This window comes from Pelobates fuscus, chromosome 10 (assembly GCF_036172605.1).
Source record: "Pelobates fuscus isolate aPelFus1 chromosome 10, aPelFus1.pri, whole genome shotgun sequence".
Classification (NCBI taxonomy): domain Eukaryota; kingdom Metazoa; phylum Chordata; class Amphibia; order Anura; family Pelobatidae; genus Pelobates; species Pelobates fuscus.
In genome coordinates, this window is record NC_086326.1 from 13,331,295 (window position 1) to 13,347,556 (window position 16,262).

The following is a 16,262-nucleotide window of genomic DNA, read 5'->3' on the forward strand; positions in this document are numbered from 1 at the left end:
ACAGCATGACACGTAGATGTATCCTATTGTCCTAACGTTGATTACAGGATACAAAATCTCTAAATTACCTGTTGTTCTTGGATTCATCTGATCGTTTTGAACTTTTCTGGCCCCGTCTCCACCCCTCTCCAGTCGTCACACAAAAAATGATCCTAGAAAGTATTTAAAGTGGTCAATGACAGCTTCCTCCAAACAGACCACTTCTCTCTTTAGAACAGCACCAGATAGAACAAGACATGTTATTCCTCATTGTCCTCACTTTGCTGGCTCAGGCTTTCGCTCATTTCGAAAATGGTGAGTATCTCCAACACATCTCAAATAATAAATATTCTAAAGTAGAAGGCAGGCATGTATGAATAATTAATATTTTTACATACTGATATCCAGCTAGTAGTATTTATTGATAAATATGTATCGGAACTAGCACTAGTCACTAAAAAGCACAATAGCAACTCCCATTATTCTACTTTATCACCGATCTGTGCTATTTTACAGTTATCTACAATATCCCGTTCGGGATATATAAGCAAAAAGAAAAGAGATCACAATTATGAGTGCTCTTTTTTTTTTTTTTTTTTTTTTTTATATATATATAAATCAAAAAATGAGAGCACTCACTGGGATTTGGCAAAATAAAGAAGCGTGTATTTAAGAAACATAAGATCCATGTTTCGATCTCTCAGGGTTTTATCAAGATCTTAATAAAGACCTGGAAATTCTTTTATGATAATTATTTCTTTATTAAAATCTTCAAAGTAACAGGCATGCTTTAAATGTTTAATTGATTTTAGCTATTATTTCTCAATTAATAATAAAGGTGCCAAGAACAACCATCGGAATGAGCCTCCTGCTGCTGAGCCAATTGGTGCCTCAGGACACCAACTATATAAATTCAATGTCTCAGGAGCCACCCAGCATCCATTGAATGCCAAAGGGAACCACTCACATCAACTGGATATCTCAGATGAGCGCACACATCAACTGAATGTCTCAGGAACCCATCCACGTCCACTGAATGTCTCAGGAGTCCTCCCACATCAATTGAATGTCTCAGGAGAACGCCCATATCGATTCAATCACTCAAGAGCCTATCCACATAGAATCAATGACTCAGGAGACCACCCACGTAAAAATGTATATCAAAGCTTAAGTAAGAATCATAAAAGAGGCAATATATTCCATCCTAGACCTATTAGATCCATACGTGGGGCAGTGTTTGAACAAGGAGAAGGTAGCATGCATCATGTAACTGTGAGTATATCTTTATTAATGCCAGTTCTAATGTTCCCAAGTTATAAATTGACGATTGCGAGATTTGGCAGTGAGGAGCTATTAGTTAGGAAAGCTATGTGTTTGCCCTATGCTATGTATGCCACAATGATACTGGCTTCCAAGGAAAATGCAATTAAACATATATTCAGATACTGAAAATTGTAAACTTTAAATAAACGTGCATTTGAGTCATATTAAAAATGCAGAGAAAATTGTTATTATATAAATATATAAGAGAAAGTGTATATAGTGGAGCGCTGATTGAATAGAAATAGATGAGATTAGGGTAAATAGATAGGAGACCTAACAACCTATATGATAAAAAGCAGATGCATAACTAAAATAAAATAAACCCTTCTCTCTTAATAGGTCGTCGAACTGACCTTACTTATACACTCAATTTGAGTAAAAATAATTTATTCATAAAATGCAGACAAATACATCAAAGAAAAGAAACAATAACTTTTGCATATGATAATATGTCCATGAAAAATAGCTAAAAAAAGACAAAGAACAAAAAAACAGCCGCATAGAAAAAATATAATTATAAAGTCCAGACCTTATTTGGATGCTCGGCGTCCCGAGTCAGCAAAGGTGTATAATGCTGAAAAAATATGTCAAAATAGCAGTCCTCTTTATAATCCAAATGCTGGCTGTTATCAATGGGAGTCAGACCTCTCCAAACGCGTTTCTCCGCTTCAGCGGCTTTTTCAATGGATGAGGTCTGTGTCTTTGCGGTCACTCTATATAGCAGTTTGCCGGCATTCATTTGAACACGGCAAATTCAAATCTACGATGTGTGTTTCAAAATTGGCTTCTATGTAGCTAGTTGGTTACTTTGTACCAGTGCTTCATAGCTCAAAAGGTAATTTCTTATTATAGGCAGTATATAACAATTGCTCTTCTTTATTTACTTGTGTTACCATGGTAACCCCGCCTTATCGGGTTTAAATGCAACTGCCGTTTCTCATATTTTTAGGCAGAAAAAGAAAAATAGAATAGCAGAAGATTTTCTAATTGAGACAGGAAGTGGATATTTATGGATGTGACTCCTCTATAGTCTAGTGTTTTAGAATGTATCCAAACTTAATGACTGTAGATTTCGGCATGTTAAATTAGTTTACTTTATTTACTTCCGTTACCATAGTAACGCTTGCCTAAGTGAATGAGAAGAACCTTCCGTTATCACCTTGGGGTTTTTTTTAAATAGTTTGCATTAGAAAAATGGGTATAGTTACTTTTACATAATCTATTCTTTAAACCATACCGAGACTTAATAGCTCGAAACATATGCTCTTAATTTTCAACGGCATATTAAGTTACTCTACTTTGTTAACTTTCGTTGTTATAGAAGCAATTCCCTGAGTGAGTTTAAATATAGCTACCATTATCACCTTATGAAAAAATATAAATATAGAAGAGAGATAAATCATAAAAGATGTTCCTATAGAAGTAGAGATCTCTATTTATATCCACTTATTTGTGCTTTTAAATAAAAATAATCGCTATATTGCAGATTAGACTGATGTTAAAAAATTTATCAAAACAGTCACAGAAACCTTATATTGGCACTTATGCTACCACTGCTTAATATAAATGCATATGGGATTATGGATGTTACATGCCTTTAACTGTTAAGAAAATGGATCCTAATGTACTCTTCTTTAAGGACCTTTAACCCCTTAAGGACCAAACTTCTGGAATAAAAGGGAATCATGACATGTCACACACGTCATGTGTCCTTAAGGGGTTAAAGGGGAAATTCATCCCAAAAAATGACACAACTCAAATTCGGCATTTAAACCCTTAGGCTGCAACGTATCAACGTATCTTTTATGATTTATCTCTCTTCTATATTTATATTTTTTCATAAGGTGATAATGGTAGCTATATTTAAACTCACTCAGGGAATTGCTTCTATAACAACGAAAGTTAACAAAGTAGAGTAACTTAATATGCCGTTGAAAATTAAGAGCATATGTTTCGAGCTATTAAGTCTCGGTATGGTTTAAAGAATAGATTATGTAAAAGTAACTATACCCATTTTTCTGATGCAAACTATTTAAAAAAAAACCCAAGGTGATAACGGAAGGTTCTTCTCATTCACTTAGGCAAGCGTTACTATGGTAACGGAAGTAAATAAAGTAAACTAATTTAACATGCCAAAATCTACAGTCATTAAGTTTGGATACATTATAAAACACTAGACTATAGAGGAGTCACATCCATAAATATCCACTTCCTGTCTCAATTAGAAAATCTTCTGCTATTCTATTTTTCTTTTTCTGCCTAAAAATATGAGAAACGGCAGTTGCATTTAAACCCGATAAGGCGGGGTTACCATGGTAACACAAGTAAATAAAGAAGAGCAATTGTTATATACTGCCTATAATAAGAAATTACCTTTTGAGCTATGAAGCACTGGTACAAAGTAACCAACTAGCTACATAGAAGCCAATTTTGAAACACACATCGTAGTTTTGAATTTGCCGTGTTCAAATGAATGCCGGCAAACTGCTATATAGAGTGACCGCAAAGACACAGACCTCATCCATTGAAAAAGCCGCTGAAGCGGAGAAACGCGTTTGGAGAGGTCTGACTCCCATTGATAACAGCCAGCATTTGGATTATAAAGAGGACTGCTATTTTGACATATTTTTTCAGCATTATACACCTTTGCTGACTCGGGACGCCGAGCATCCAAATAAGGTCTGGACTTTATAATTATATTTTTTCTATGCGGCTGTTTTTTTGTTCTTTGTCTTTTTTTAGCTATTTTTCATGGACATATTATCATATGCAAAAGTTATTGTTTCTTTTCTTTGATGTATTTGTCTGCATTTTATGAATAAATTATTTTTACTCAAATTGATTATATAAATATAGCCTGGATAATTTCACAACAATGTTAACATTCCTTACATCCAAGATGGTTAATTTATGACTGCTTACTTAATTTAAAATTAAATCACTTGCAGCTATTTTATTAAACTCACTATAGGTGGAGTGTCCCTGGAGTGTCCCTTTAACTAGATATTAGGTAATACATGAAAAGAAATGGAATACATAAATAAATATAAATAGATTGTTACTCACCTACAAAGTTCCAGCATTTTCAATTAAAACACTGAAATTGAAGCAGGCCAATACTGCCCCATTGAGAAAGGCCTTCGCAATATCCAACTCTCTATGGAACATTGTCAAGGTGAACTAAGTTGCAGTTTTTATGACAGAGGAAAACAGCAGGAGAGAATTGTAAGATATAATAATGATACAATGTTTATCAATATTGCTGCAGCAAAGTTCGGGCAAACCTAATGTCGACGATCTCAGCAGACCTCTAACCTTCACACATCGTGTCTTTGGCTTCCATGGGAGAAAGAAGCCAACTGAAAACTCCACTCATTATGGACACAAACAAAATAACTGGTATGTCGGATCTTTTTAACCCCTTAAAGACTGAGCCAAATGTACACGTTGTGATCAAAACAAAACGTAAACAAAATCTGGAATTTGACTATATGTCTGTTCAACCGTAATTCACCTCTTTCATATTAAGTGCACCCACACTTATTATATATCATTTTATTCAGGGGAAACTGGGCTTTCATTTAACATCAAATATTTAGCTATGAAACATAATTTAATATGAATAAAATATAAAAAAATGGGAGAAAACAAGAATTAGTTTTATTTTTTTAGTTCTATGTGACATTTTAACTGTACATATCATAATACTGTTTCCTTTAACACTGGCCAAATTTAACATTAAGATTTGTTTGTGTGTGAAAAATGCAAAAAACTAATTTGAACGCCAATTTTGGCCAGTGTTTGTGACTAAGTGGCTACTAAAAAAGACTGGACATACCCCATTTGCAATACCTTGGGTTGTCTACTATTGCAAATGGTATGCCATCATGGGGGTAATTTTCATTCCTGGGCTACCACACGGTCTCAAAGGCAACATAACCAATCTGGCGAATTTCAATGGGAAAAAACTGAAACGCATGCCTTATATTTGACTCTGTAACTTTTGAAAACAGCATAAAACCTGTACATGAGTGGTACTGTTATACTCAGGGGAAATTCTCTGAACACAAATATTAGTATTTCAAAACAGTAAAACGTATCACAGCAATTATATCGCCATTGTAAGTGCCATTTGTGTGTGAAAAATGCAAAAAATGTCCCTTTCACTGACAATATCATCGTTGTAATACTGTTTTGAAACACTAATATTTGTGTTCAGCAAAGCCTTCCGAGTAAAACAGTACCCCCCATGTACAGGTTTTATGGTGTCTTGAAAAGTTACAGGGTTAAATATAGTGCAAGCTAATTAAATTCCCTGGGTTGTCAGGCAGGTCCCGCAAATTGTAATTAATAAAATGACCTAATTATGTAAAATTATTACATAAATATATATGTAGAATTATTATATATATATATATATATATATATATATAAAATTCATTATTTATTTTTATATGTATTAAGGCCGTTTGGCCTGTATTTGTGGGAGGGGCTTAAATTAATTCACTCCCCTATATAAGGGACACCCCTTACCTGACTCATATCGCTTGAGGTCAGCATCAGAATGATTTCCACTTCCGGGTCATCCAGACGCCATTTTACCTGATTACTCCATGAGGTTTTCTTTTTTTTTTTTTTTTTTTTTTTTTTTTTCACCGTGTAGATTAAGTTTAACGGCAGGCTATGAAACATGTATGCTATGTGCATTGTGGTTAACTATAATATCTCGCTTAGTAGGGTGCTGGATTAACAGAATGCACGTTGTGTATTACAGTGCTACAGCAGTAGGTAAGAGCTGAGAAAGCAAGGCAGAAGCAAAACAATATTATGGTATGTAAGTGTGTACCCATTTTTGTAAGTATTTTCAAGTTAGTTAGGTAATCAACGTAACACTGGCCTCAAGATAAGAAAGTGGGTCAGAGATAGTAAACCGGTAAGTAATAAAAACAGGTTTTAGGACCCTGGGTGACCTATCAAGCCTATCCTTAGCCAAAATATATCTACAGCAGAATAACTCTTAAGTAGGCTGGTGGTCTGGGATATCTGCCTGGCTACTGCATTAAAAATAATATCCGAGGGTACAAGAACACATAACCATAACAGTAGAAGTCATAATAAAAATTTAACACGGAGGCATTGTCCAAAGGTTGTGTGTTTGGGCAGTGCGGCAAAACAATGGTGGGTAGTGTAAGTCCCCATGGTTGTTCACCTCTGTTAGCCTATGCCCACCCTGGAGGCCTGATATGCCAACCTGATTTGGAGATGCAGCTTCAGAGGGTTGCTATTGTGCATTGAATCATTCGGTAGGTAATTACAAGTGTTTGCCAGTCCTTTGCAATAGGTGTTATACCAGAATGATTCTCCGTTCTTACATGTCTGCAGGTGCAGAGCGTCCCATTTCCTCCCGTGTGGGAAGCAGTACAATGCTCTCCAACTGCTTTTCAGACACAATTTCCGATGACCGCGTCTAGTGGCTTTCTTCCTGCGGGGTTGTTGTGCTGCTGCTGTACTCCTGGTGGGTCTCTGCCCAGGTGGACGTGCGCGTTTGTTTGCTGCTATGTCTGGGGCCATCTTGCCCGACCGGGGCCTCTGTAATTCCTCTTCGTGTTGCCTCCAAGTCTCCCGTGCTGTCCGAGCAACCAGTGCCGCCGTTCTCAAGCGGGCCTCCCATTTCGCCCAGAAGAGCTCAAAGGCGGCATCCAGTGTAGCCGTAGACGCCAGAGGTGAGTGGGTCGGATGCTTTTGGCCCTGCAGGGCCAGACCATGTGCAATTCCGTCGGCCATCTTGGTTGGGCCTCGTGGTGTCTGTTGGTTGGGGTTGCGCCCTGGAGTGTCCCGAAGTGGAGCGCTCTTTGTAGGTAGGTAGGTAGACCGGGATGACCCCCACCGGTCCAGAGGGGGGGAACGAGGGCCCATGTACATAGAGGCAGCCAGTCTTGGCAACAGGAGAGCGGCCGTCCCTCCTGCGTCCGCCACGTGAGTAGGCCTCTGACACTTGTCGAGTGGATAGCATTCGTCCTGTGGCTTGGGTGGTGTCATTGTGTTCCGCTCAGTGTCACCTCTCGTTTGTTGACCTTTGTGTCACGGTTAGTCGTCGTTTCGGTTGTGAGAATCCGTTTTGTGTCATGCTTGTTGCAGGAGCTCCTGAGGTTAGCGTCCTCTCAGCTCCATGCTCAGGCCCCGCCCCCTCCATGAGGTTTTCTAAGCAGAGCTGTGTCAGGAATCCAGCCACAGGCTTTTCCGGCCTACCGCCTTCTTTCTTCAATCCATCGCCGTGGATGGTGCCCAAGTGACTCACAAACCGTAAGTCGACCTACCCGTTACGCCAGGCATCAGTCCCACGGCACCATTCACTGGTCAGGTCCTCAATTTACGGCTGCATTTTGTCTGTTCTAAAACCATTGCATGTTCATGCATATCATTTGTTTAAACCCCCTACCAGTCTTTGGGTGTACTACAGGCTTCTTAGACATAATCACATTTCATGTACAAACCAACGAACCACCGCATTTTCGCCTACACACTGACCCCTACCGGTCATTCAGTGTACTACAGGCTTCTCAGACATTATTGCATTTCATGTAAAAACCAACCAACCACCGCATTTTTCACCTACACACTGACCCCTATCGGTCATTCGATGTACTACAGGCGTCTTAGACGTTTTTTGCATTTTCATATACAAACCAATAAACCACTGCATTTTCACCTACACACTGACCCCTACCGGTTTTTGGTGTACTACAGGCTTCTTAGATATTATCGCATTTCATGTACAAATCAGCGAACACATCTTTTTTCGCCTACACACTGACCCCTACTGGTCTTTTGGTGTACTACAAGCTTCTCAGACATTATTGCATTTCATGTACAAACCAACAAAACACTGCATTTTTCACCTACACACTGACCCCTATCAGTCATTCGGTGTACTACAGGCTTCTTAGACGTTTTTGCATTTCATGTACAAAACAATAAACCACTGCATTTTCACCTACACACTGACCCCTACCAGTCATTCAGTGTACTACAGGCTTCTCAGACATTATTGCATTTCATGTACAAACCAACGAACCACTGCATTTGCGCCTACACACTGACCCCTACCGGTCATTCAGTGTACTACAGGCTTCTCAGACATTATTGCACTTCATGTACAAACCAACTAACCACAGCATTTTCGCCTACATGCTGACCCCTACCGGTCAATCGGTATACTATAGGCTCTCAGACTTTATTTCACTTCATAAGCAAACAAACTAACTACAGCATTTTCGCTTTTATACTGACTCCTATCTGTCAAACGGTAGGATTAACCCCTTAAGGACACATGATATGTGTGACATGTAATGATCCCCTTTTATTCCAGAAGTTTGGTCCTTAAGGGGTTAAAGGGTATTTTAACATACAATCAGCATTTCTGACCCCTACTGGTCACATGGCATATACAATTTACCAGCCAATATAAATGACACATAAGATTGTTTTAAACATAACCACAAACCATAAATTAAACTCCAGCACGGGCTCAACTTCAGGTTTAATTCACAATAATTTACATTTCACATCAAGACCAACAGTGGTTCTATCAACACTGCCACCTACAGGTCTGTCAAGTACATTGACAATTTTCATGGGGTTTTACAAACACCAAAACACTGACACCTATAGGTCAACAGACAAACAACATTTCACATACCAATCAGTATCCAACTACACTGCCACCTATAGGGCACTCGGCAGATCTCCAGTGCACTTGCATTTTGCAACACCATGTTCACTGACCCCTACCATTCAATAAGACATCCAACAACTCACATAGCAAGCACTATATCATCATCTGGTATAAATACATATATTATTACACAATAGCAGACGCATCTGTATATACGTAACTGGTAATATAGTTCACATACATTTTTCACAGCACGCTGCTCACGCAACAGACTTTCCCCTAGCAAGGGGACATACAACATACAAGGTGGGGACAGACCACTTTCTCACTTGTACATACGGCACTTAATGGGTTAAGATTGATACATATTTAACCAGTATGGCTACGATGTTTAATATTTACACATCACGGCACTTTACTTTTCACACATACTGTATGTATTAAGATAAGCTTGGTCTATGCCATATTTCCTTATGCCATACAGTTTTATCCATTCAGGTTACAGTTACTACTAAAAAACCTATAGGTATTGTCAGGTTCAATACCATACTACCAAGTACATACACCTGCTCACGTAGTTATTCATCTCTTACCTTCCCTGGAATAGTAATAGTATACTGGCAATTAGGGTTCTAGGGCCCAATAGGTATTACCCCCTTTTTTCTCTGCATTATGCTTCGGTTAGTGGTCCCGCGAGGCCAACACCCCGCCTCACACTCGGAGGCATACACCCCTCGGGCCACTCGTGAGCTAGCCGCCTCGCATTGTATCATAGAGAGGGCCTCACCTGTCACTCCCCTTCCTATTTTCTGGTTACTGTCACCGAGAGGCCAACATCCTGCCACAACGTTCGGTGGCCACTCAAAATCCCCTCGCGCCAAGCATAGATAGAGCCTCTCAAGCCACTTGGCAACTAGCAGGGCCTCACCAGTCACCAAAAAACACCAAGCCTAATCGTTTCGCCTTACGGCTTAGCTAGCAAGCCAGTACAAGAACCCTGGGTACAAATAATAATTGCAGTCTTTATTGTTATTTAAGTATTTCTCAAAAAGATGGTGAAGAATCCCCTCTTCCTAGCACCCCGGCTAGAATTGATACACCTTCAAGCAGAGGAGATGTTGCTAGTCCAGCAGCAATCAGATCCTGGACGATCCCACACATTACCACCGACCTAAGGAGGTGACAAATCCCCTACCCTGCTACAGCAAGGAAAGCAGAGTTATTCAAACTCCTCCATACATCAACGGACAACACGGAGGCAGGGGAAGGCCCAGCTACATCAACTCAGGTGACACCCAGGCTATACTAGCCTCACTCATAAACTCAGGAGCCCAAAAATGTATGACAGACTGGCAATCTCGAGTTGGTCACCACAGCCCTCACAAGGCTGGGCCTCACGCTACTGTACAACCAGCACCAACCAAAACTCGGTTACCTGGTACAATCAAGATCAGATCCAGGGATTCCAGGTAGATCGGGAACTGACCATCCCTTGGTTGGGTTGGCAATTGGAATATGTAGAGATGTTTATTTTTGCAGGTACCCATACAGAAGGGATTTTGTCCCAAACAAATGGACAAGCGCTCTCGGGCTCCAGGTACCAGCACCTCTGAACTACCAGAGACCATTGATATGAGTAGTTGCATTGCATATAGACTGTTGCATATATGTTCAAATGGTTCAGGGCACATGACAAACCATGTGTCCCAATGCAACTTACAAATAACGTACTCACCATCTGTACACACCAATGCATTTTCAACACTACTGACTCATCACCCTTCCAGACTTGTAGTAGATTTACTAAAGCTCTGGAGCTTCAAAGGTCTCCCATACAGGTATCATAAACACACCTTCAAGGAATATAGCATGCCCTCATTTACAGTCAGCACAACAAAACCATTGGCTGTAAACACACTCATAGCCAAGATTTGCAGAGGGGTTTTCCAATCTCCACCATTTACAGCAGGGCACCAAACACAACACATTGGTATTGTCACAAGGAATCTTCCCTTAAACAAAGACTAACCATAGACTTATTGGCACCACACACCTCCGCTACCCCAAGTCTCAACTCCCTCATACCCTCCGAGGAGTTTTCTTACTATACAACACCATTGATCTACCTTTACAACTATCACTCAAGCATGGGTTGAAGCTTGGTTAAGTAAGACCAATATCATCAACGCAGTAAACGGCTACCATCTACCCTACACACTGGCACTTACATGGCATAAATTGGACAATCCTTTCCCCGATCAACTTTCGAGCTACAGATTAGCCTACTATCGATATTCGCAGATACTCTGTGCTGGTTATGATAACATATCCAGAGGTCTTACAGTCATACACTATCTAGAAGACTTCTTGTTGATCAAAGATTACATATTTTTCACTAGAAGCCTCACGGCGGCTTAGTCTGGTTGACCACTTGGGCGTCCCAGTACCCCATAAGAAACAGAAGGCCCAGACACTATCATCACATTACTGGGCATATGACTTGAGTCGGCATCCATACATGCAAGTTACCACAAGACAAATAGGGAACATTCTCATCTACATCAATCACTACCTCCTGCTTAGTACTTACAACTGCAATGAACTACAATCCCTACCAGGTTCCTTAATTTTGCCATGCCTATCATACCACAAGACCACGCTTTCACATCCAGAGTACTTTCCCCTTTTTTCCAAACTTCCAACATGATGATCAGAGGATGTCCCTAGACACCTCAGCAACAGCAGACCTGCACATGGGGGGGGATTTCTTAACCACTTGGCATGGTAAAAGCATGTTCCTTCCAGCATTGTCTGACACTCCTCCAACCAGATGGTCAGACGCGGCGTCTACCACGGGTTTGGCAGCGATCTACCGGGAACGATTGCTTTGGAGCTGTTGGCCATGGTATCCAGGTTTGGAAATTTTTCCACCACCTCAGCCCCTTTGGGAGATCTACCCCATTGTAGCAGCTGCTGTGGCATGGGGTAAATCATGGTCAGGGTCATCAATCCGTTATTACTCTGACAACTAGGCACATGTCATATCATCAACAATCGCCACTACTCATCCATAAGGTCATGATATTTCTGGGGAACTCACTTGGTTGGCCACTTATCACATTTCGCTTTCATGTACGAGACGGGGGTATACATCCCTGCCGATAATTGTCTAATTTATATTCCAGGCATGTTCATCATACGCTTCCTACAGCCGCCCATACAGTCACGGCCACGCTTTCGTTCCAGAGACAAAATCATGGATTAGACATACTCATGCAGCATAGCATGCACTATCCCACCTAGCACTTTCGTCCCATACTTGTAGAACACATAACACAGCTTTTCACCTGGCTTAAAGAATCTCATTGGAACACGACATAGCTCAACCTGTGTCATAACATTTCTCCTAGGTTTTGCTTCTTTTTGCCACCTTAAACTTAAACTATCTCACACACCATTAATTATATAGTTTACAGGCATTCAACAACACAGGATAACCTATGGCCAAAACTACCATAACTTCATGCTATCATACCAGACAAGAATATACTCAGAGGTTTTCAGGAATCCATTCTCCCACGTTCCTCTCAGAGATTACCAATAGCCATCCAACTTTTAATCCTTATCGGACCTATTAGATCTACAACCATTCAATTATACTACCAAGTCAGCCATTACCAGCCATGCACATTGCCTTTTATGCCTTTCTCAGGCCAGAGAATTCACTACCATCACCACCACTCAGACAGATCATTGTCTTCAACGATCCCACGTACGTAAACACATATTTCATTACCTATTGGCTCTACCACATTCCGAAACGAGTCAACACGGACCAACAGTAGAGATAACATACTATCCTACCCACAACAAATGGTGTTCACTTTCGGTCCTAGATTCCTACCTTCAAAATTCTTCCAGGAATTAAATACTGTAATGCATTTAAGGAAATGTCTGGTTAATTTGTATATATTTGTTGACTGTATTAAATCTTTGATTATTCATTTTTGCCCTCTTTATTTACAGGCCTACCATATCGTCGGTCTCGGCACACCACAACCGACTTGCTCCCTTTATGCTATCCTACGCTTATGCTGGATCCTTACTCCATATACGGCTATTTGCCCCTTACACAAGTATTAAGGTCGTTTGGCCTGTATTTGTGGGAGGGGCTTAAATTAATTCACTCCCCTATATAAGGGACACCCCTTACCTGACTCATATCGCTTGAGGTCAGCATCAGAATGACCCTCCCACCCACTCCTCATTTCAACACTTTCTCTTTTCTTTCCATTTACTTTACTTTCTTACTCCTTGGTGGGCCCTCTTTATTTACAGGCCTACCGTATCGTCGGTCTCGGCACACCACAACCGACTTGCTCCCTTTATACTATCCTACGCTTATGCTGGATCCTTACTCCATATACGGCTATTTGCCCCTTACACAAGTATTAAGGTCGTTTGGCCTGTATTTGTGGGAGGGGCTTAAATTAATTCACTCCCCTATATAAGGGACACCCCTTACCTGACTCATATCGCTTGAGGTCAGCATCAGAATGACCCTCCCACCCACTCCTCATTTCAACACTTTCTCTTTTCTTTCCATTTACTTTACTTTCTTACTCCTTGGTGGGCCCTCTTTATTTACAGGCCTACCGTATCGTCGGTCTCGGCACACCACAACCGACTTGCTCCCTTTATACTATCCTACGCTTATGCTGGATCCTTACTCCATATACGGCTATTTGCCCCTTACACAAGTATTAAGGTCGTTTGGCCTGTATTTGTGGGAGGGGCTTAAATTAATTCACTCCCCTATATAAGGGACACCCCTTACCTGACTCATATCGCTTGAGGTCAGCATCAGAATGACCCTCCCACCCACTCCTCATTTCAACACTTTCTCTTTTCTTTCCATTTACTTTACTTTCTTACTCCTTGGTGGGCCCTCTTTATTTACAGGCCTACCGTATCGTCGGTCTCGGCACACCACAACCGACTTGCTCCCTTTATACTATCCTACGCTTATGCTGGATCCTTACTCCATATACGGCTATTTGCCCCTTACACAAATAGGTATATATATATATATATATATAGTGATATATACGTATATGCTTATGTATATATATATATATATATATATATTATTTCATTCTACCATGTATTTTGATATCAATATATATATATATTAATATCCAAATACAGTTAGAATGAAATTACACACACATATATATTTTAGTTGTTATTTTTTTTACATATTTACATATATATATTTATTTGCTATTATATATAAATATATATATAGAATTATAATTTTATATATATATATATATATATATATATATTTATATATATATATATATATATATATATATATATAACAAAGATAAATAAGCAAGGCACTCCCCTTAAAGCTTATTAATATAAAGTATAAACTGCCTAGGTGCAATCCCGCGTATTATATAGTAGAAAATGAAGGGAGCACACTAGGACTCTTCTCAGTGAAAAAACGGGTATTTACTGTATCATCAAGTAATACATATTCTGTGCAAAGTACAAGAAAATCGACGTTTCGACCCTCCTTGGGTCTTTATCAAGATCACCGTGATCTTGATAAAGACCCAAGGAGGGTCGAAACGTCGATTTTCTTGTACTTTGCACAGAATATGTATTACTTGATGATACAGTAAATACCAGTTTTTTCACTGAGAAGAGTCCTAGTGTGCTCCCTTCATTTTCTACTATATATATATATATATATATATATATATATATATATATATATCAATCTACGTGTATTTTAATATTAAGATATTTATATAATTAGATATTAATGTTAATATTAAAATACACTTAGACAGTGTATGTGTATGTATGTGTATGTATATATATACTTAGATCATAGATATTATATATAAGATAATATATAAGTATATATCATTTTATTTTAAACTGTGTTTTAACTTTTTTTTACATTTTACAGGCAGCAAGGGGAGTACCTGTCATTACAGGCACTCCCCCTGCTGGCACTGCTATGGACGGCTATGCCGTCCATGTGATCGTGAGGTCCTCGCAAGGACCTCGCGATCACATGGCCCAGGGGGGCCAAAGAGGAAGGAGGGGGACTCCCTGGGATGCCAGGTGAGTCCCCCCACCGCGATCGCTGGCGTAGGATCGCGGGCGACCGGGTAAGTACATAGGACAGCAGGGACATGCTATGCCGCCTGCCGGCGTTTAGAGCCGGGTCCACAAGACAGCATAGCACACCCGCCGTCCTTAAGGGGTTAAATGATCAACTTTACTCAAAATGTCTAAACAAAATATATAGTAAAAATACTGAAAACAAACCACCTGAAGATGCAGTAAATACAGAAATATAGAGTGTATAGAGATTCAGTTACTCAGATATTAAGTCAAGCAAAAAAAAATAATGTATTCACTAAATTAGGAAGTGTAACATGGAAATTGCATATTTTATGCCAAAATAGCCATCTGGCTTATATAGATGGTTATAGAAAGCTTCCAGCTCAACTAAATTGGCATGCATTGTTGCTTATTTGTGGTAGAGAGAATAAACCTCAATGTGCTTTAAAAGGAAACTATAGTGCCGGTAAAACAAAGTTGTTTCCCTGGTAGTAGAGCTCCCTTATAGTGCCCCCCTCTCTCATGCCCACCTCCCTTGTGGTGGAGAAGGGGTTAAAAAATGATTCCAGCGCGATATCCCTTGGTACTGGTTAAGGCTCTGCCTCCACTCCTCCTCCCATGCTGGCCGACATACTGCGCATGTGCGGCGAGCACCACACTTGCATTAGGACTACCCCCAAAGCATTGAATAGCTCGAGGATGTCCAGCATCACTTATCAGACCAGAAGTAGCTGGGTTATAGATTAATGCAGGGAAGGAAGGGTCTGGCGATTTAATATATATTTTAAATAAAAAGTGTAAGTTCTGATAAAAGCATTGTTACCTTCTATTCTTGTGATTTCAGAATGAAGAGGAATACTAAAGGAAAATGAATGGAGTTTCATTCACTGTTAGCGTCTCTATGATATGAAATTACGGTAAATAAAATGGTCATCTTGATATTCCAATTAAACATTTGTATTTCCCTAATATGAAGTGTTGGACTGCTGAGTTTTTCTAATTATTTAACAGCAAGTAGTTCTCAGCATTTGTGATTCAAAATAATCAGCAGAAATACGTAACTTTCAATCTTGGCTCTCCTCTGGGTTCCTCCTTTTCAAACCTTCCTAAACAGTACGTATATATAAAAACAAATGTG

General features: G+C 39.7%; 1 protein-coding gene across 1 annotated transcript; it reads left to right on the forward strand.

Moving 5' to 3' along the window:
- Positions 1-214: 214 nt before the first annotated feature.
- Positions 215-16,023, forward strand: LOC134575288 (uncharacterized). The gene is made up of 4 exons (XM_063434549.1): positions 215-294; positions 818-1,251; positions 4,571-4,701; positions 15,969-16,023. Coding segments are annotated over exons 1-4 (624 nt in total). The 5' UTR covers positions 215-236; the 3' UTR covers positions 15,970-16,023.
- Positions 16,024-16,262: the final 239 nt, after the last annotated feature.